This window comes from Herpailurus yagouaroundi, unplaced genomic scaffold (assembly GCF_014898765.1).
Source record: "Herpailurus yagouaroundi ecotype Mexico unplaced genomic scaffold, PumYag 100, whole genome shotgun sequence".
NCBI lineage: Eukaryota > Metazoa > Chordata > Mammalia > Carnivora > Felidae > Herpailurus > Herpailurus yagouaroundi.
Window position 1 is genome coordinate 11737459 of NW_024412391.1, and position 23795 is coordinate 11761253.

Sequence of the window (23795 nt, forward strand, 5' to 3'; positions counted from 1 at the left end):
GAACAGCTGAAAGTATAATTTGGGTTTCAAGTACTTTGTTTTCTTTGATTAGTAAAATCAGTTTCTGTCATTCAGTTTTTTTGAAGTTGATAAGAATGGAATCATTGCTAAAAGTATATGAGGATTTTTATAATGTTATAATTTTAACGTGCTAAGAAATCATACAAATTTTGGTTATATTTGCCTTTATCTTGTAATATAACATGTTTAACTTTCACTAGTGTGGACACTCATTAAGTATGCAAGTAAACTATGTATTTAAAATTCATCACTAATTGTCTTCCCGACAGAAACAATCCCGGTATCGTCCTCCACAGACTGGCAAGCAGCATTTGGCTTTGGTTCTTCTAAACAACCAGAGGATGACTTGGGTTTTGATCCCTTTGACGTCACTCGAAAAGCCTTAGCAGACCTGATTGAAAAGGAACTGTCAGTCCAAGACCAGCCTTCCCTTTCGCCCACGTCTCTTCAGAACTCCTCTTCACACACTACAACCGCCAAAGGTCCGGGCTCTGGATTCCTGCATCCTGCTGCACCGACAAACGCCAACTCTCTCAATAGTACCTTTTCAGTCTTGCCACAGAGGTTCCCTCAATTTCAGCAGCACCGAGCAGTTTATAATTCATTCAGTTTTCCAGGCCAGGCAGCCCGCTATCCTTGGATGGCCTTTCCACGCAATAGCATCATGCACTTGAACCACACAGCAAACCCCACCTCAAATAGTAATTTCTTGGACTTGAATCTCCCGCCACAGCACAACACAGGTCTGGGAGGGATCCCTATAGCAGGTAGGTTCATTTATAGCCTTTGAGAATTTGTGAATATCTCATGCCTTCAGGTTGTTGGGTGGGTAGGGAGAGAATTTTTGAATAACAGAGTACTTACTATTCTTGGAAATTTCTATGGGGAAAAAAAAAGTCCTTATAATCTAAAAAAATTTTAATTGGATGGATGCCTTGTAATATTGAGCTTTATAAGGATGGTGGAGTATTATAACTAGTTATAACTTGGAAGCATTTTATTTAACAGAGTAGTCACCAAACTTCCATATGGAATATAAATGCACAAAGAAAAAGAAAAAAAACGGACTCTGAAATTATGGTGCTATAAAGTTCAACACCATGGTAAAAATTCTGATTATACATTCTAAAAGTAAAATAATGAAAAAAAATATTTTTTAAGATGGTAATTAGTGAGAGCATGAGGGATAAAGCCATTCTGTAACTACTTTTGGTACTTATTTTGACTGCTAGACACGCGCACACACACACAAACTGTGCTTTATGTTAGTAAAGTACTTAATCTTTGAGAACTCTGATTATTCATGTTTCACAGACATATGTGTATAAGTATACTTTCTGTGAAAAAGCAATTGCTGAAGGAGAGATATTTTCCCTTTTTGTCTGTCATGTTTTTATTTCTGGGAAAAATATTTGGTTCCTATAAGTGGTACCAGAATACTTCTGGTTTTATACTGCTACCCTTGAAGGTTTCAGAACTTTTGGGTTTTAAGGTCCCATACAACATTTATTAGATCAACTGACTTCTTTGTCTAAAGGAATCCTTCTTATTAATAGGTTTTGGTTTTTTTCAGTTTATTTAATTCGGACTTTAGAGATGACTGGTAAGAGAGAGAGTTTGTTTCTCTCCCGATTGTCTCAAGTAGAATAGAATAGTCCTCACTCTGTTACATAATTAATAAAATTCATTTTTATCCCTTGTCATGGCCTTTAAGATACGGCACGGCACAGTGTTATCGTAATAACGTGCTGTTACCGGCAAGTCGTTCGTTCTCTTGTGTCTAGCAAGGTTGATAGGTAAATTTGAAGAGATCCATCAGAGTTCTTTGACTCTGTTCCCTTTGTGACCAATGACATTTCATTTCATTTTCAAGACAAGTAACTGAGTTCAGAGAATATGGTTTGTGGCTTTTGATACAGTGAATCTAACAGTTGATACAGCGAAGTTCACTTACATGAGCATGATAGCACCAATGTAGTGGTTCGTGTATCGGTGGAACTCATGATGTTTGTTCATTTGATTATGGCAGTTTGTAGTTAATTCCGAGTGGCATTTTTCAGTCCTCTCCTTCTACATGATATTCACTTGTGAAACACTTAGGTATTCAGTTCCTGATACTGCTTTTTTTCCCTTCCATTCAAGACAGCATATCAGAGCGTAAATTTATTTCGTTTTGCTTCAATCATTTAGGAACGTGGCATGTAATGACTGGTAGTGTATCTCATAACTGATTATAACATTAAGAGTTAAAGTTAAGTTCCCCGAAATATCCTTAACATTTAAAAATAAAATATTAAATCAATTATAATGAGTATTTGGGATACTGTTTGCCCAACAGAGAAGTAGGCCATATGGGTAATACAAAAGAACTATAAAATATGGATACTATTTCCAGGTATTTTGCAGTATAGTTGAAGAAATAAAATTAATATTATGTATGAAAGCGGTGACTATATGATACTGGAATATGAGAGACCTCAGTTGAGCCTTTAATTGTTGGGGAGGCTTCATTGAAGAAGTAGGAATTGATCTGTACTATGGTATCTTGGATTTGGGTTAGTGGGGAAAAGAGAAAGATCTTTTATACTGATGGGACTCCTTAGTAAAGGCGTAGAGGCAGGAATTCGCCTGTAATTTCATTAAGAAGCAATAGAACTGCCTTCAGTAACGGGAGGTGCTTCATGTATTGTATAAATAGAATGGATGAGAACATGGGGAACTCTGACAGCAAGGGTACAGTGTGCACTTGATACAATAGGAAGAAGGGTGCCTTTGTGGGACTCTAGTTCTTAGCTGTCTTCATTGTGTACTTTTCTTTGACTTATTACATGACCATCTTCAGTAAGTTATCTGTTCTTCTGATTTCACAGTTATCATATTGTCCATCAGCATAAAAACAATCTTAACCCAAATATTTCAAACCCGTATATATTATGAAAATGCCACAGTGGGAAGGAATAATTACAGATTTGTGAGTGTAGTTGTCCTCGTGTTAATCATTTGAAATCTTCATCTAAACTAGATATTTATGAAAAAAAAGACAAAAACGTGGCATTACATTATGGTCCTCTTTTTGTGGGTTTTCCTTTTAACATATACTCAACCATAGAGCATAAAATACTTTTTTTCCCAGAAATTCTAAGAATGAAGTCACCACCTTGTAGGTTCTGAATCATTGTCGTGTTTTGTGGGAGGTTGGGAGAGCTTGTTATTTCAGATTTTCCGTTTTTGACTCTGCATACTTGTTTGGTATTTAAATGGTGACTGATGATTAAGCTTCTTTATTAGATTATTTTCAAGTCTCTGATGACAAGAGAAATTTTAGTTTTAATGCACCAAAATATTTAAAATTGTTATCAAGAGTTACACAGAATACTCTGACGTCCTATAAATATTTGGCAAATACCTCAGGAAGCTGAATGTTCTAAGCCTCAAAACTGAATAGTTTTATAATTGTAGCCAGATGATCTGGGATTTTTAATACCAATTAGAAATGACAGAAATAAAATTCTGGAAAACTATATACATTTTAACTGTGTAATATGAAGCAAGTTAATACCTAGGCAGTATCTACCTTCCCCACCCCTAGTTGTAACTCATTTGTACTTGAGTTGAACTATTGAAATTAGGTTCAACTTTGTATCCTGCAATGAATATCATGGTGTCTTATCAGGGTATATATTGGTTAAGTGCTTCATAATGGAGAGTACATACTCTTTCTATGATACCTGCCACTTTAAGATATGCTTAGACAGTACTCAACACTGGAAAAGGCACGTCTATTTATTTATTCTTTAGATACCTAGAGCAAAACAGCGTCCCTGACCTTTACAAGCACACAGTCAGGTGTCAGTCACCTATATATCCTACAGATACCATGTCTCTATGTGTTATATATTTGTATTTAAGTGTTTAGTTTTTGTTTCAGTTAAATTATTAAAAATTTATGTATCTGAAACCTATCACGGGAAAGACAGTTGCCAGAGGTTTGACAGAAATGCAGCTTCCATTTCTTTTGCCTAAATGAAAACACTTTTTTTTTCATTGAAAATTAGTTATTTTCTTAATTAGGCGAAAAAATTTTAGCAGCATTTTCTTGGCTGCACATCCAGTTTGCTAAGCTTAGAAGGACTTTTGAAATAAATATTCTTGGTGGAAAACTTTGATTAGTGGGCAGTTATAGTAAGTCCATTTAGATCTTTATTATTGACACTGTGTGCTTTTAAGAAAAGACTTTTCTTGTCCTAAAAAGTGACTTACCTTATTCAACTCCTTCATTTTAGAAATACTAGAGCTATGTTCCAGAAAGGTTAAATAATTTGTTAAAGGTCAAACATTCAATTAGTAGTAGAATTGGGATAAGTACTCAGATCCCACGTTCAAACTGAAATGTTTCACCACTGCAACATAGATGCTCTTCTTCACAAATGAAGATCACTGGCATGTACTTTGAACTTGGCTTTCTTCCCATAGTAATTGATTTATGCTCTCACACACTTGCAGATCCCTTTTCATCAGCAGTATCCATTCATGAGACAATTGGCCCAGCTCAGGGATATGGCCTGTACTTACAAAGTAGAATGAAGTTTATCGACTTCATAAAAATTAATCTCTTGCTCAGTCCTTATCAGCAACATGTTCTCACCAACAGCTCTAGTAGTCTAAAATTTCCTTTACACAGCCTCCTTTGCTGTATACTTGGAGTTGATAGAATCTTTGCCAATTTACTGAAAAATAATGAAAGAACCTGCTCTAAAGGCCAGAGGTCTTTTTCTTCATGTCGTCCGTTAAATCTGCCAGTTAAGTATTTCTAAATGTAATTTTGCAGATTTGTTTTTCCAAGAACTCTCTGCCAAGATGTTTTTATCCATAATGCTAAAAATTATTTGGAAAACAATCATAGTAAGTCTCAGTCTGTAATCATTGTTATTTTAAGATATACTTAGAAAAATATTTGAAACTGTTTAGGATTGGATTTTTTTCATGTTTTTGTGCATTCAGTTTTACTTGTGAGAGGACATTTTTCTTTAAATATGATTACTGAATTAGCTATTTTAGCAGTGACTTGATTGAATTTTGAGTCATGTGTGAAACAAAGTCACTTGTACAGTAATTATCAATTATAATTAGGAGAACTGATCTCATTTCATGTATAGTTCTCTGACCTAGAAGTAGTCATCTTTGCTTTCAGTCAATTGGATCATTGTATTACTAGCATTTCACTATTTTCTCATTACTTCAGAAGTGCACATTGAATATTCAGATGCTATATGGTAATTTGCTGAGTTAATATTTGTATCTTTTTATTTCTTTTTTATAAACATAATTTCTGCCTTTAAAACATGGGTTTGTCATTTTTCCTTTTAAAAATCATGTTTTCACATCTGTGAATTTATTTTTAATTTTTTTCACAAAATTCTATTACTGTTAGAGGAGTATCTGAATTTAAAGGGGGTCCAATTGGCTTGGAAAAGAATGGCTTTCCTGGTCTCTTTTTTTTCCTTTTTGTCTATTTATAGTCCTAAATCTATTATATTTGTTCTTATACCTGACATAGTATTAAATTGAAGGGTGTGTTTACAGTGTAACTACTTTCTAGGTACTTGATAAGTTTATATTTTGAAATTCATGTCTTGTTTCACACCCAGATTCCAGCCATTAAGCATGTATTTTATATATGTATCAGTATTCCAAATATTGAAATCATTTTTAAAGGGACTGTTAACAAATCTAGTCACCCATAACTAGACCATGACTGACTTTTCCACAGGGGAAGAAGAGGTGAAGGTTTCGACCATGCCACTGTCAGCCTCTTCCCATTCATTACAACAAGGACAGCAGCCTACAAGTCTCCACACTACTGTGGCCTGACAACAGAACTGAGAGGAGAGGATTAGACTCTGGGGTGCTTGCATGGGCAACCGGATTTTTGCATGATTCCTTTCTGATTTCGCATTTAATGTATACACCCAAAAGAGCCAATATAAACGTTCCTCATGCCTACAACTAGTGTGTTACCTCATAGTTGCTAAAGTATTTCTTCTTTAGGCCTTTAACACTATTTATTAGCATAATAATTTTGGCATTGTTTCTCATGAGTGATACTATTTTTAACTCACACAAATAAACTTGTAGTACTAATTAAGATCCCAGATGAGATTAGCTAGAATTGTTCTTATTTTGGCTCTATTATTGAAATTATGCAAAGATAATGGTAGTTCCTTGTTTTCTGATTTGTGAAAAAAATGGTAATATCCTAATATACTCATGAAAAATTTGAAAATTTAAGAAGATAATGTCTATTGCATTTCTTTGAATACTTGAGAAGAAAGAATACATACAACACAAAACTGGTGGTGTCGCTTAATGCTCAGAAGGATGTTGTCAGCATTTATTTTTAGTTGTATGGATTAATATCCTATATGAATGCATTACGTGTTTAGAAACTGTTTTTGTTGTCTCTCATTTGCACATTTGCACTTTCTTTCTGAATGGTTGTTAATTATATACAGAAGGTTAAAAGATAATTATTATAGACTAAATGCAATATCTCTTTTCTAATGCACTGCCTAGTATACCAGGAAATGCCTCAGAAACAGAATTTCAACTTACAGTTGATTTATCAGAAACTTGAATTTGGGGTAAACATTGTATGTAAGAAGCAACCATAGTAGTGTGACGTTTTTATGGAACAACTGGTAGTTCTGTGAGATACCTGTTTGAAACTTCGTTGTTTAATAATTGAAATGTGATAATAAAGCTCTATTACAAGTACCTGGCCAGAATGAGACTAAGGTGGAGGAGAAGAGATTGAGGAGCCTCTAAAATTAGGCCATGTGAGTTGTCCTAGGAAATTTTAGTCTCAGAGTATAGTGGCATACTCTGTTAGGACATAATGTGAAGTGATGTTTTCGGATAATACACACTTTTTTGACCTAGTTTGAAAGCTGACAATGAAGGAAAATAAACAATTAAATTCTGAGCGGTGAACAGAAACTGATTCAGAAAACATGACCGTATTCTGCCTACATGAAGCATCTGGAAAGAAAGGGGAAAGTCCGCTCTCCTTTTTGACATTTTCAGAAAACAATTGTGATAAAAGCTATGCCTTTATTTTTTGAAAAGTATTAAAAGAGTAACATGAATACCAAAAAAGGAAGCCTAAGTATTTAAAATAATAATAATTTTAAAACATGTTATTAGGAAGTGATACTTAATATCATGTTGGAGTTTTCAAGGGTACCTCTTCATATAAAGTCTGATTATTTTCTGTTAGGCATAATAAGCAAATTAGATGGTTTTGTCCTCAGGTATAGCAGGTAAACTAAAATCTGTTTTTAGTTAACCTTCGCTTTGGTTAACTGAGCGTGTAGGAACAGCTAACTATCTAGCCATTTAAATTTTTTTTTTTTTAATTCTGCATAAATGACAATCTGTAATTTCTATTCAGAAGTGATTTTAGGGCAGCATTACAAGAAATATAGAAAATGTAAATAAAATATTGTAGCCTTCTTAGAAGCCTTTTATCATGAGTTAATCATGGTTCCATTTTGCTCTAAGAGGTCAAGACATCCACTTACTGTCTCCTGTGATGTCAAGGTTTCTAGGCTTTGTTAACAAACTTGGGCTTCCTGTAATGAAACTTACTAGTACCTAGCTTTCTCCAGCCCTCAGTGCAAGCCTTTCAGTGCCTGGATCTTCTTACAAAGACAAATGGTTCGCTCCCATTTACTTTTACTTCTCTGTGTTGAGAGAGAGATAACACGTGTTAAACAATGCTTCTTTCCTGTGGTCACTTTCTCTCTCCTTTCTCCTTCCTAGCCAGGTACAAAAAAGTGTCAGGTGGTTTGTCTAGACTTGCTAGGACCCAGAACTCTCTCCGGTTTGCTTCTGTATCCTCTACACTTTGACACACACCATACATCAGGAAAATGCTTCTTGGGCATTTAGGCTTCAGCTTACATATTTTCACATTGAATAGCTGAAGATTATCCTTTAACTTTGTGATTTCAGGACCTTGTAAACCTAGAATAATAAGCCTCACCGTTTTGCTTATTTAATATTCCATATAGTATGTTTCTTTTTTTAAATGAAGTCTTGAAATCAAGTTGTAATGAATTCTGTTAAAGCACGAAGAAATGACAACACAGGAGAAAGTACTGCTTGACATAGCAAGTAAATTGATGAAACCAAATAAATGATGGTAAAGAATGAAAAATTCTAAAAAGCTTCAGATTAATTTTTATTAAATTCCTGCATAATTGTTGTGTCATGCACGAGGGAAGCTTTTTACGCTTTTACATCCTAACTTTTAAAAAATTACTAGTCTGTTTCTTAATTCAGGAGTTTTTAAAGCCAGAGTTCAGAACCCTTTGAATGTACTAGCAAAGTTAGGAATTTGTATGTATGTGCAGCTGTCCACTTTTTTCTGGAGGGAAAATCCATAATTACAGATTTATAAAGGGTTTGGTGACACTTCCTCCCACCCCACCCCCCCCCAAAGAAAAGTTAAGAACTGCTAACTTGAAATGGTTTTAGTGCCACTGCAAGAAATAGAGACCTGGAGTGAGTGATTTAAGTCATAATGAATGTCAAGTGCCTCTTTTTATTTTCTTAAAGATTCCATTAGAAAATACTTTCTGATTAATACTTTTCCTTTTCATTCTGCTGTTGCATTTTGTTTTTCCAGGTGGTGTTTTATATATTCTCCTCGTATTTCAACAGAGTATTAATCAAATATCTGGGTGCCTATTCTGTGTAGTGACCTGAGTTAGGTCTTGAGGGATACAAGGTTGAATGAAGCACAGATCCTATCGTCAAGGATAACAGTCTAGTGACAGTTTTATTTCAAATGGTTTCTATAGGGTCCGCTCTTAATATAACAATGAGAACAGCCATAGCAGCCAAGACTCATTTTATTATTCATTGCTCTGACAGTGGCAACAAAGGGTATTAAATATTGATAGCTGAAATTTTTAAATAGACGATAATTTGGAACGAGTGAAAAAAATCTTACTAAGGAAGACATACATTCGTGATTCTAATTTAAGTATCTTAGTCATATATGTATGCTCATGTCTCTAACTCTTAGTGTCCTGGGTGTTAAGTAGAGCTTTCTATATATATGTTCTTTTAAAGAAAACACTTGAATGCATTGTGGCTGTGCCCATTTTTACTGGCATGGCTCCTATTTGTACTGTGTTCCAAGCACCTTCAGGATTGCCAGAGCTCTCTTTTGCTGTGATACAGGTCCATAGGGAGCTACTCCCACAGAGGCATTGCCTCAGAAAGCCAAGAGAAAGGAATGAATTGCAGGCGCATAGAAATCTTAAAATGAAGACCACTCTGTTATATGTGCATACATTAAAAACTGGGGGATGTTTTATCTCGTTGAGTTACAAGGTTTTAAATTTTTTTATTTGATCTTGAAGTTTCCCCAAATTTGCTTAATTGGCTTTAAGAGATGGATACCATACAGTTGAAAGCACAATAACTTTTTTGAACAATTATCTTATCAAGAGGTGATAGCCCAAAGCAATGATACCTGTGTCTTTTTCTATAAAATATGGACCGAAACCAGTTACTCAGTGTCAAGTCCTCTGCCCTTAGTGCTGTGTCTTGCTTCACTCAGCCTTTGTATCTGAATGAGTACCTACTACATTGTCTCCTTGTGCTGAGTAAATGGCAGTAATATATGCAGGTATTTACACATGAAATGTTTAGTGAACTAACCAAACACCATGCTGATACAAAAGGAGAAATGGGAATTAAAGAAGTTAATGTAAGCTGGCTCAGGGAAAGCCTTCACTAAAAAAGTATGGGGCTTTTTGATTTTGAAGGATGGCTGAAATGTAGATAATGGAAGGGGGAAATACAATAATGGGAACAGATGAACAAAGAACCAGGGACAGAGATTGGAGTGGTCCCTAGGGGTTAGGAGAGAAGGACAGTAGGGAGATGGACTCGTCTGAAGTGTACAGGTCATACGGAGAGGTGGAGTAAGTGCTCAGAGCCTTGAAAACGAGGAAGAATAGTTAATTCAGATGTGGATATGGTCAATAGTAGAGAACTATAGGTTCTTTGGTAAAGATGGAACTTGATTGTAGCATTTTAAGAATATTAATTTGGTAATGTGTTTGCTTGGAATGAAGAAAATGTTCTAGTATGTTATTGCTGGCCAGTGCAAATAAGATGGCCTGGATTAGAACAGTAATAGTATAAGAATGGAGAAGAAATTATGAATTAGAAGCCAGAAAACATGAAATCTAAGAAAAGTCCTTCAGGTTTGTCTTTAAAATGTACCTTTCATAAAAGTACAGATGGAAGCCAGATTCCTAGGATTCATGAGGAAGTGTCAAGGATATGGATACAGAAATTATTGATAACTTACTTAAGACATTTGGTAACTAAGGGAAGGAGAAAAATAAGATGTTTATTAGATGGGTGGTAGGTATTAGAATGCATTGCTTTCAGATAAGGTGGATAAATATTCCAAAGCAAAACATAAAGGGCCAATTGAGAGGAAGACTTGGACAGTGCTAAGGAGAAGGTAGGCCAATCCATTAGGATTACGGATTTTGGTAGTGCTGGGAAGAGAGAAGTTCCTGAGATGAGGTTAGGTTATAGGTTTAGCTTCAGAGAGGAGAACCTTGTTCTCTGTAAGAACAAGCAAAAAATCTAGCAGAGAGTATGCAAGATTAGAGAAAATGAGAATAGAGGAAAGGACTCAGATCAGTAATTATTGAATGCGTGGTGTGCGAGAATGGGAGTGAAGAGCAGATATGGGATTCTGTAAAGAAAGGCGGTCAAATAAATCTGTAAGAATAAGCCTAGAAGTGCATCAAAGAGAAATTCGAGAATTGCTGAGTAAAGATAAGGATCAAACTTAAAACTTGTAGAGTTCAAATAGGTATGGTCTTGTATGTTTCTCTGGTTGTGCACAAAGCATCAAGGATAGACAAAGCAAATATTGAAAGTTTGGTTAAAAGAAGAAGAAAGGGATACAAAGATATTCAAGAAGACAGCATTGAGGGGTGCCTGGCTGGCTCAGTCGGTAGAATGCAACTCTTGACCTCGGTGTCATGAGTTGAAGCCCCACATTGGGCCTACAGCCTACTTAAAGATTGTAGATAGATAGATAGATAGATAGATAGATAGATAGATAGATAGATAATAAAAGTTTAAAAAGAAAAGAAGACAGCATTGAAACACCTAATCTTGTGGTCAAGAAGAAAAAGAACCATTGGTGTGAGGGTGTTGAAGGGAGTTCAGTGACTTTAGATTTTGGTGAGGATAAAGAACAGGCATAGTGTTGTTAAAGGACTGACAGATTAGGAGACTGTGGTCAGTATGATGACCATTCAGTATTGAGCGGTGAGTGCGAACCAAGGAAAGGGTGGTAGATAAATGTCTAACATTCCCCCTTTGGAAAGGTGGCTGGCTTTCACAACCCCTGTGATCTCTTATCTACTCACTTTTCTTCCAGTCATTTCTTGAGAGTAAGAATGCAGACTGCATGAGAGAGAACTGAGAAAGCGTGATACCACTTGGTGAATCCTGGGTCGGGTTTTTGTAAGTCAGTGACCCGAAGGAAAATGTCCACAATGGAATAAACGTTTCTTCCTCAGCACAGCAGGGTGTGGAAGCAGAATGTAGGGGAAGGCTTGGGAAGAGCCAGGGATGAGACCGGACAGGTATAGGTGAGCCCAGTGAGTGTGAGGGATAGTAGACCTGTTTCATGCTGTGGAAGATTTAGAGGCAGTGGGTGTGGCATGTGATGAGGCAGAGTTGAAGAGCCCATGTTACAAGTGTAAGCTAGTTTCTCCCAAGTGCAAAACTGAAAAGAACCAGCTTTCCACTTACATAGGGAAGGTTTCTCTTCTTACTTGGTGGTACTGGGTCATTCTGCTTTATATAGCAGATTGGAATTAAGTACTATATTTTTGAAGAGTAGCAAAGAAATTCAGAACTTTATCATAGAAGATTATAAAAGCATTTTGACAGTTTGTCCCTCAAGAGAATATGCTATGTGAATAGATATAAACCTGCAAGTTACTGAACTAATCTACTTTTAAGGTTTGTACACTTAGATGTGACCTTTAGGAAAAATTGCTGAAGATAATAATGAAATAGGGATGGAGATAGAGATAAATGACATTTTTCCCTCATTTAATTAATAGCAAGTACGCCTAGCTTGGAAGCATTCTTAATTTATTGACATTAAAATATTTTTCATTAAGTCATCACTGGACTTGTTTCATATATGTCAGCTGAAATATCAACTATGACATGTAAAAGTGGTAATACCTGAAAGGGCAAATCATTGCTCAGAAATACTGTTTGTGAAACTGTGCTGATGGATCGAGAAGCCACTGCTGCTTAGATCTTCTTTCTGCCCTGTGATTTGCTGCCACGAATATTATTCTTAGCAACCATATATTGCTGGATATACCAGGCTTTAATGCCAGTGGAGCTTTTCCCAAAGAATTATCCTGAGAGTTCATTTCATAAGGGGAATCTGTTCTGTTCCATAGTGTTTTAGAGCATCTACCCTGGGTTCGAGTTCCACAGAAATCTAGTCTGTAACTGCTAGTTACCTAGAACTGAAGACAGGCCCAAGCAATCTAAGCTACTTGAGAATTGAACTGAAGTACCTGGAAGTTCCACGAAACAGCTGGAAATCGCTGTACTGAAAGAACCAGTCCATTCTCTCCAGGTTCCTTCAGACCATACTTCCTAAGGCAGCCATTGACTTTACTTTGTTCTTAGTCCACTTGACATTTTATGATTATTCGAAGGGTTCCTGGAAGCTTTAACTGACCCAGGAAAGCACCGTGCTTAGAACAGTGGTTTTGCTCCAGCTCGTGTTTGGTACCCAGGCCCACTGTTGTGCTCTTTTAAAAAGCAACACCACAAAAGCTCCCCCCCCCCATAAAATTTATAAAGCCTTTAGAGCACCCAGTACCTTTTTTTGTTCTATTGAGGTAAAACTCACATAACATACAATGAACTGCTTTAAAGTGTACAATTCAGTGGTCTAGTACTGTTCTTTATCTCCGTGTTAAAATAGCAAAATAACGCACTCCAGCCATGAGAATTTTGACCATTCCTTGTGGGGCTGTGTGCATCTCATCTAGTAGACTTGGTGTTTTACCCTATAGGCCGAAAGGCAAATATTAAACCTTCAAATACTCCATAACTCTTCACAACAGTATTACCTAAGCTGTGCGTAGAGCAACTTTCATAGACTGCCCTTTCGAAAGGGGGAAGAAGGCAAGGAGCTGTTAGGTAAAAGAGCTTTAGTGTACATGTTTTCCTGAGTAGGTAAAAAGGTTTGAAGCACCTGTCTGAATAGTTTTCAAATGGCAATAATAATCTCTGTGTCTTTGTGACATTTGATTAGTGTTATGTAAGAAAAGGTTTGCTTAGCAAAGGTATACTATAAGTGTAGCTCTCTCTATGGATGTGAGCTTGAAAGTGTGTGTGTGTGTGTGTGTAGGTTTATACTTAGTACTTTTCATTTCAATCCACTTGGTGAATGTAGCAGAGGAAAAAGTCTCAGGCCATTTTTCTGCTACATTTCGTATTTATTCCTGCTATGTTCTGATTAATTCATGTGTTTGGGATAAATGATGCATGTATAGTCTGTTTCTAAATTTATTTTTAAAGAAATACCCTATTTAAATGTAGTGAGGTTACAGTGTGGGTGCCCATCTCACCTCTGGCCATATTTTATATGAACAAATATTTTCATAGCTTTTTCTAATCAGATTTCACTCTCACTACTAAGCATACCCATCCCATGTCACACTCTTTGGGAAAACCTAAGGAAAGGATAGTAAGAAAACTTTGTATTAGAATAAATTTCAGAGCTTTGAAATCTGTGACATAGTCTTTAACAATCTGCCTTTTAAAGACTAAGTAATAATGATAATAATAAACAAGGCTCAGAAGGATTGTGATTTGCCCATAATCACTTTCTAAAAACAATTTAAAGTTCTCTTAGCCCTCACCATCTGAATTTGCTTTCATACATGTAACTCAAGGAGAAAAAAAAAAACCTCAAGATTCAGAATATATTTCTTCTCTAAACTTTGTTGTGTCTTACAGTTTGATTATTATAGTAGTACTCGCAAGTCAAGGGCTTTCAACTGTGAATGTCAGTGCAAATAATGAAGTCTTTCAAAGTGTCCATCTACTGACGACTGTTACCACAAATCCTGTAAGTTGTGGAAACCTGTATTAAATGTGACCCAGTGATCTTGGAGTAACTTCAGTGGGGGTGGTGGGGAGGGGGGCATAACCTTGCAGGTACTCTCAATGTAGACTTAAATTAATTACCAATGTGAGAACTAAAATAAAGGGTAAAACAGAGGTGGAATTAAATTTACCTAGGATTTTCCTGCAGTGCCAAAGAGCATTTAAGGACCAGCATGCATGATCACTAGACTGGTGACATCTCTAATATGACAGAATGAAAAAAAAAAAAAATCTTACAGTAATGGCACCAAGATGTACTACACTCACACTAAAGCTGTCATCTCAGACTCATCTTGAAGAACTATATGCTACACCATGTAAAATGATAGCATATCTGCTGATAATGTTTTCAATCAAGGAGGTTGTTGTTTTCAGCATAATGAAACAGAGGGAAAGCTCCACAAGGATTTAAAGATGATAATACCATCACCATCTCCAAGAAGAAATGCAGGAAAGCTGACTGCAATCAACTTTTGTAGCCTAGTGCGGTTTCCTTGTATGGTGAGATCTTATCCCGAGGACTATGCTAACATTTACACTCTGTTTCTGGTCTTGCATACTGAAATCATGTGTCTATGGAGCAGAATATAGTGATCTGGAACATTACTGGGATGTTTTTAAACATTGTTATTTTATATGTTGGCCCTTGTAAGAAGACCTACACCCTGGAGCTGTTATTTTTTTCTTTATTACATCTATACATTGAGTATCCAGCTAAAGGTAAAAGAGGCCCAGGGTTATAACTTCATCAAACCAAATAGGAAGTTTTCTTACTAGCCTTAAGCAGAATGTTGGGCTACGTACCATTGTTCCACTTATGTTAAAACATAGGTTTTAATTAAAACTTAAAAATATGGATTACTGGTAGATATGCCCTAGCAGGCATCCTTCCAACCCCCAGCTTAGGGTAAGCTTTACTACCAGGTATGTTTCCTTTTACTTCCAAGCCATTAATATTCATTACCTAATGTAACCGTGGTCTTTCCCAGACCTGGATAGGTATAACATATCTTGAATTTTAGTGTAGTCAATACTGTTATGTGTAAACTCCAAAGACCTCACCTATGTGTTAAATGAGAGTTGATTGGAATGAAGCCTATTACTAAAATAAGCAAAGGTCTCATAATTTCCAAATAAATACATCCATTCCTGCAACCTTTATTTCATAACACACTTCCAGGTTTTAATTCTTGACCACCATGAGTCTTCATCCAATACCTTGTGTTCATTTCACTGTCCAGTTTTTTTCTTTCTTTGGCCAAACAAGAAAATCCTCTTTCTCCGTGTAACTTTTCGTAGTTAGAGAGGGAGTTCTCAGCTCGATCTTCATGTGTACTCCCTGTATGATTTCCCCACAGGATCCCTGACAGGCCTCAACTTTCCCTTTTCAAAGGAGAAAGCTGTCTCCCTCTCAGGCTGCTGAGTGTTTATTCAGAGTCTCTGTGATCAGTTACCTCCTAGTTACCTCCCCGGTAACCAGTCTGTCACCTTTCAGCTCATTTCCAAACTGGCATTTAGTTTTAAGTGATCATGTATCATTTTTCTTTTCTTTCTCTCTTAAAAACAGCACATTTGAACAGAAAGCATAGTCTGAGTTTTGGAATAGACTAACAACCATTGTACTGTTAAATGTTGAATTGATAGAAGATTTTTGATGATGTAAGACCATATTATCCACTTTCCCCAACTTCTGAGTGATTCTAGCTCTTTTAAAAATCATTTAATACTTCTAGACTTTATGACTACGATTCCGTGTTTTACAAATATGTGTAATTTTTAATTAAAATTTTTTCCACTAAGATGTTAGTTCTAGTTCAGTATAAGGTTTCAGGATATGGTGAAATAAGAATTGTTTCTGATTTGAATTTGAAACTGTATTCATCTGATCTTCTTTGCTTCCTGCCTTCTTCACAGTAGGGCTCAACATTGAGAGTTGGTCTGTCAAGACCATCTTTCGCAATCTTTTTCAAATCCAACTAGAATAAATCATAGCTAAGGATGAACACTTAAATAAGTGTATATTTTAAGTGATTTTTAAACTAAGGCCCCTTAGTGGACTGGTGGTGAGCATTTGAGTCATTTAATTCATCATGGTGTTTTGAATTGTTAATCTCTACAGGAGTATTATCTTTTGTAGATCCGGAAAGGATGTGTTCTTATTAAGACTAATTCTTTTTAAATTGAGACATCATTTGAGAATTGGAAACACAGAAGTTTTTAGTTTTCCCTAGTATGTGAATAAGTGGTAAAGAGGAGGAAACAGCAAAATAGTCTTTTTTTAAATTAGACATTTTGTATAGCTAAAATCACTAAATTTTAAAATATACATGCTTGGTTTGGAAATCAAACATTTATTTGTAAAAGAGTCCCAAACTTTAACAAACATCTCTTTGCTTGTAAATAGTACAATGAGGAAGAACTCTTAAAGATGTGTGCTTGCTTGATCTGTTGGGTTGGAAATGTTTATCACCATAATCATCACCATGACTATACCTATATCTGTTTCATTTAGTTTTAGTATAAACTAATGAGAAAGCTATTTCATTTCCTGAATTTTTTTCCTGGAAATTAAAAAATAAAGTAAATTGTTGTTTTAATGCCTGAAATGATACTTTTTAATCGAAGCATGAAGTCATAGCTGGGTTATGAAGAATTTGTCAATTAAAATCATGTTTCAGAAAATGGATAATTTTAGTCTTTTTTGGGGAATTTTTCTGACTTTGATTTAAATCCATAAGATAGGAGCCGTCTTTCAGAAAGAGATGAGACTGATCTTCATTGTCAAAATAAAAGTAAGCTGTGTAATTAAATGGACAAAAAACTGGGTTTGGTGTTTTTAATAACTTTTAGAAAATTTAGAAATCTTTTAATTTAGAAAATTATGAATATAAGAGATCTTAGAAATTTCAGTAGGTGCATAACCATATGGGGATTGCCTGCATAATAGGTAGCAAAATACTTTGGTTATGAATGCAAACTGAAGAGGAACTCCTACCCCCATAAAAATGTGTTATTGGCGCTGAACAATCAAAAGCTATCACTGACTTTGTTCAGAATGGCCAGCCTCTAGTGGACCACTAAAGAAAACAAACAAGCAAACAAACAAGCAGAACAGCATCACTTTTAGGAAAGAAAATGATACAGAGTAGACATTCAGAAAATGTTGAACGAAAGCTAATGGTTGAGAGAGTGATATTGGTGTCTGATGACTTCTAGAGGCCTGCAAAACCTGGGTGTGCTTTGTGTTACATGGGGACTTTTAGAAGATTAACTGAGATTCAATTGCACATGAGTTATAACTTACCTCTTGGTTGTGCTGTGCTATTCTTCAGTGTTGATTTCCCTCACCACTCCACGATCAGACCTCTCCTTCTGTCTTCTTTATCTCGGAACTGTCGTCTTTGTCTTTCAACTCTGGAAACCTCAGCTCCTGACATTTACTTGTTTCCTCACTACCACTCCCCCAAAACACACTCTCACAGTTTTTTTAAATGCCACCTAATAACCTAATAACTTTCCTTACTTCCAATTTTTCATTTGTGAAATGTGTCTGTGTGTGTGTGTGTGTGTGTGTGTGTGTGTATAAGTTGTACATCTTCCCCCTTACAACAGGCACATATATACAATTCAGAATGTCTCTACAAAATATTTTTTTTCCCCCAGAACTCTTCATGAGTAAATGATGAGCCGTTTGGGGAGCTCAATACTTTCTTAAATAGAGAGCTCTTTTAAGGGCAACCTCTGACACGTATTTTGACTGGACAATGAATGCCTTTCTTAAAACATAAAGCTCACACTTCAGTAATCCAGATGTGATCAGATAACAGATCTATTTTTGTCATTAAAACTACTTTTGTTATCCATATTTACATAATCCTTAACAGTTTACAAAGTCCTTTTATAAAAATACTCTGTGGAGTGGGTATTACCTCCCTTTTGTAAGTGAAGAAACTGAGGTTCAGAGTGGTTATCACTTGGGATTTGCCTGTCATATGATTGCTAATTTAGACATTGTACATCTATTTACATGGTCTTAATGTTACCATTTTAGAAAATCCATTACCCATTTGTCATATCAAATATGAGCCTATTGAGTAAAACCACTAGATCCTTTTTTCATACGTATGACTTGTTAGTTAGAGCTCTTTCATCCTGTACTTTCCTAATGCATTTGTAAAAATCTGGACGTACAGACCTATTAAATTTTGTGTTTAGATTTGGTGTAGTTAGAGTATACTCTTTGTGTATCACCATCTTACAAGTTTGTCTAATGAAGGAACTATGATTGTAAAGAGATAAATGTTATTGGTAACATTATTAATAACATTTGTGTGAAGAATTTGATGATTTTTAATTGAATAGTTGTTTTATTACTGATTCTGCCATCTCTACAATTTGCTTTCATTTGCATATTTAAATTAACTTTGTAGGTTTGGGTGAGCATGATAAAAAGCATGGAATCAAAGATAAGGGAAGCAGTATCACAGAAACATTATTTTTAAAAAATTCTATTCAAATTCCAGTTAACATACAATGTAATAATAGTTTCAGGTATACAGTATAGTGATTCAACAATGCATACATACATTTCCATACGTCACCCAGTACTTATTCCAAGTTCAGTCCCTAATCCCCATCACCTATTTAACACCACCCCCCACCCCCACCTCTTTTCTGGTAACCGTCATTTTGTTCTCTGTAGTTAAGAGTCTGTTTTCTTGGTTTGTCTCTCTTTTCTCTTTTTTTCCCTTTGTTCTTTTGTTTCTTAAATTCCACACATGAGTGAAATCATATGGTATTTGTCTTTCTCTAAGTCGCTCAGATTAATATTCTCAAGCTGCATCCATGTCTTTGCAAATGCCAAGATTTCATCCAGCCATGTCTTTGCAAATGGCAAGATATCATTCTTTTTTATGGCTGAGTATTGTTCCATTGTGTGTGTGTGTGTGTGTGTGTGTACACGTGTATACAAACACACCACAACTTCTTCATCAATCTGTGGACACTGGGTTGGCTCCACATCTTGGCTATTGTATATAATGCTGCTATAAACATTGAGGTGCATGTGTCCCTTTGAATTAATATTTTTGTATTCTTGGGGTAAATACCCAGCAGTGCCATTGCTGGATCATAAGGTACTTCTCTTTTTAAATTTCTTAGGAACCTCAATGTTTTACTCCATAACAGTGGCTACACCAGTTTGCATTCCCACCAACAGTGCAAAAGGGTTCCCCTTTCTCCACATCCTCGCCAACACCTGTTTTTTCTTGTGTTTTTTATTTTAGCCATTCTGACAAGTGTGAGATGATATCTCATTGTAGTTTTGATTTTTGCATTTCCCTGATGATGAGTCATGTTGAGCATCTTTTCATGCGGCTGTTGGCCATTTGTATGTCTTCTTTGGAAAAATGTGTTGATGTTTTCTGCCCATTTTTTAATTGGATTATTTGTTTTGTATGTGTGGAGTTTTATAAGTTCCTTATATATTTTAGATACTAACCTTTTATCAGATAGATATGTCATTTGCAAATATCTTCTCTCATTCCTTTTAGTTTTTTAGTTTTGTTGATTATTTCCTTCACTATGCAGAAGCTTTTTATTTTGATGTAGTTCCAATAGTTTATTTTTGCTTTTTTTCCCCTTGCTCAGGAGACATCCCCAGAAAGAAGTTGCTATAGCTGATGTCAAAAAGGCTATTACCGCCTGTGTTCTCTCCTAGGATTTGTATGGTTTTAGGTCTCACAGTCTTTAATCCATTTTGAACTTGTTTTTGTTTTGGTGTAAGAAAGTGGTCCAGTTTCATTCTTTTGCATTGCATGTTGCTGTCCAGTTTTCCCAACACCATTTGTTGAAGAGACCATGTTTTTCCTGTTGGATATTCTTTCAGTTTTGTCAAAGATTAATTGGCCATATAATTGTGGGCCCATTTCTGGGTTTTCTGTTCTGTTCCACTGGTCCATGTGCCTATTTTTGTGCCAGTACCATACTGTTTTGATTACTACAGCTTTGTATTATAACTTGAAAGTCCAGTATTGTGATGCCTCCAGCTTTGTTTTTTTCAAGATTGCTTTGGCTGTTTTAGGTCTTTTGTGGTTTCATAAAAATGTTAGTTTGTTTTTTCTGGCTCTGTGAAAAATGCTGATGGTATTTTGATAGAGACTGCATTGAATGCTTTGGGTGGTATACTTTAACAATATTTGTTCTTCCAGTCCATGAACATGGAATGCCTTTCCATTTCTTTGTGTCATCTTTATTTTCTTTGATCAGCATTTTATAGTTTTCAGAGTACAGATCTTTCACCTTTTTGGTTAGGTTTATTCCTAGGTATCTTAACCGGTTTTGATGCAACCGTCAATGGAATAGCATCACAGAAACTTTTAGGCTGACACACAGTAGATTCTGTGAAAAGTCATCTAAACACTGCTGTTACCCAGTGCTACACTTCACATCTTGTCGCAAAAGATTACCATCAGGAGACTTACCAGCAACTGCTGAATTCAAGATACATAATACTTAGGATATCCTAGAAAGCCCATCCAGAGAATAAATTGTTTTGATATGATTGGATCTTTCTGGAAATGCATTTTGGCTCTCATCACTTTATTCCATTTGTTTTATGGAATTGATGTGTCAGTGAGACGGAGATACGGCTGGCTTTAAAGTCTTGAGTTTGGGCAGGCAGTAGAAGAAAGAGAGCATGGGACAAAGAAGGAGGACATTTCCAGTGGAAAACAATTGTCAGGATAAGCTGCCTCCACGACTACCTGTTCTGCTTCAAAATTAAAGTTTAACTTCCTGTGTATTTCAGTTGGAAGGGACCTAAGGTTCTAGCCAAAATGCTACATATTATTTTCCATGGAAAATGCCCCAAATGCAAGCTATAGAGGAGCAGTGCTTGTTAAACTGTTGATTTCTAAAGAAATCATCCAGCTCCTAATCTGTTTCAGAATTTTCCCAAGGACTAATTATAAGCATGTAGCTTCTAGAATCTGCCGTCTTCTCCTTTTCAGGCACTTAACAGTGGTTTTGTGATCACATCTGTGAGGATTAATTCCCTGGAATAGAATTCATTTTGCACCTAAAGATTTTAAACTCATTTAAAGTGAGTGAATGTGTTTTTTTTGTTTTTTGTTTTTCTACTGTCTTTGCATCTTTACTAACTTACAATTCTCTTCACATTGCTTAATCTGTCCTTTCTGGTTTGAGGATTGTGCTCTTTTTGTAAAGAAGATGGAAAAGAAGCAAAATAAGCTGGGACTGCATAGCTCTGCCTTCTCTTGGGCCTTAGCGTTGTGACATCAGGCTGAGCAGTGGCTTTTCCTACTTTTCTCCTGTTCCAAACTTAGCTTTTTCTTGCCTTCAGCATTTTCAACAAGCTTCAGATCATTACATATTCTGATTTTAGTCCTCAAGGATTATGACACTCTTATATACAGGTAGGTTTTTTACCTCCATCCATCTTTTCTAAGCTTTATTTTCAAATCTAATTCCATGTGATTCTCCCAGTGCAACAGCTGGTTCCTTTAGATTTCTCCTCAATTTCTTTCCCTTATTAGAATCATTTATTCTTGCATAATCAGAAAGTCATATTTTGGCATCTTCTGTGGCCTGTGAATCACTGCCTCCTATAACCATGGGACCACCCTGAGCCATCCTTTTTTTTTTTTTCTTAAATACCTTTTTTGGAAAGCTGTCTTCTCCAAAAACCTGGAAGCAAATGTTCAGGGCTGTTCTGTTAGGAAACATTAAATACCTGTTGAGGTCCAGGTTCGGGAACTGTTCACTATATGCAAAGAGGGTTAAATCAAGCTCCCTTTCCTGGAGGAGCTCATAGTGAATTAGAAGAAAGCCAGTACATAAACAAGTAATTGCAATGTACTGTGGTGATCGCAGAAATAGCCAGGATGCCTGCCATCCAGGAACTCAAGTCTAGTTATTCTCTTTTCTTGTTTCTGTAAATCCTAAAATTACGTCACAGACTCTTAGGCTTGTGTTAACGTTCACAATAGCCAACTGGTTCTTTGATGGTCAGGAAGTCAGTTTTACTAGGATTATTTTCTTCTAGCAGATTCAGATCTCAGACGTGTTAGGGTAGTTTACACACCCCCACGTCTGTGTAGTTTTGTCATTTGTCTTGGTGAAACCATATTCTGATGATCTCCATACCCTCTCCTGGATGATACGCCCTCTCAATCATCCTTGGGTCTCTTCACTGTGCTTCGTTCTTGGTGCTCAGTTTTGTGTTCACTTGACTGCTTTTCTTTACGCTTCCAATTTTCAGATTTTATAGATTTCTTATACTTGATTTCTGTCCCTCCCCATCCCTTAGCTCTGTTGCTTGTATGTCCTAGTTCACGTTCCATCTAATCCAGGCTGTAATGCTTCCAAGAATGTATTTATCTTTTGCATTAACTTTTAAGTGTATTTTTTTCTCATTCTCTATATAGCTTTCTATATAGACATCTTTCCGTAAGTATTTTTCCGTTTTTTAGAAACAGATTCTTCTCCCTTCGATCCTTCCTAAGACAAACATCTGGATTTTTTTTGGTTCTCTTTAAATGATCCGATTCTGCCCTAAAACAGAGTTTCAGAACATTCTAGTAGAGAAAAAGTTACATACACATTGTGTAAAACACATCTACTTGTAGTTCAAAATGCTTCTACTGTATTTTAGATCAGCGGCTCCTGCTACTCTCTGTTCTGTATGAATGCCCAGTCCTCTTCACTAGCAGCTTCTCTTGCCCTGAGCTTTTCGGCTCACCACCGTTTATCCTGCACACAGAATGGCACAATAGTCCATTTTCTTCTTAATGCCCACAGGACTTTGTTCATACCAGAAGAGCATTTATTGTCATCCGAGCAACCCTTATTTAATCTTGGTGCATTGGATTTTAAAAAGTGCACATGCCAGTGCACACACATCTCAAGCACTATTGAAAACATGTCATCATAGTGGCTCCTTTCCCTCAGTTTACATGCACAGAAGCCTTTTGGCCCCCCAAACCTAGCTGATTCCTGCTTTCAGAAAGATTTGCATCTATTTGGAGAGAATGATTTGAGTCATAGCATTCTACAGATAGGAATTAAACCAGCTTTCTAGGGGAAAGTGATTTTTCAGCTCTTCTCAAGTTCGGTCTTTGAGCAGATATCTTGAAGCACATCATGTTTCTAAGACACTGAGCAACGTGATGAAGCGTGTATAAAATGTGCCCTTACGGGCCTTGCAGTAGACTTGAGAGGTGTGAGTACACATAAGGGTGAACAGCAGCCACATTGGTGTCACAGCACAGTTTGCTGCCCAGTGAGTGTGATCCAGCCCGCGAGTGCTGTTCTCGAATGATCTGAGCGGAAGAGAAAAGACTTAAACTTTTGGAAGATTGAGTAAAAATTAATTGAAGAGATCGGGAAAGCATTCTAGACCAGGAGAAAGGCACAAAGTAAAAGCAGAGTCCGGGAAGCCCAGGCCATCTTTAGCTGGCCCTCTCCTGTGTGTGTTATTTCTGCTTCCTTCTATT

General features: G+C 36.2%; 1 protein-coding gene across 6 annotated transcripts in view; it reads left to right on the forward strand.

Annotated features, from left to right (window-relative positions):
• Window positions 1-23795, forward strand: part of CNOT4 (CCR4-NOT transcription complex subunit 4) — a 147248-nt gene that overhangs the window by 114955 nt on the left and 8498 nt on the right. For 4 of the 6 annotated variants that reach the window (XM_040471878.1, XM_040471880.1, XM_040471879.1 and 1 more), the window contains exon 10: window positions 291-788. In XM_040471878.1, the coding sequence (XP_040327812.1) occupies window positions 291-788 (498 nt within the window). Of the gene's footprint in view, window positions 1-290; window positions 789-5791; window positions 17086-23795 lie in introns of those variants that run through there. The other 2 variants (XM_040471882.1, XM_040471883.1) reach the window with 1 other exon arrangement.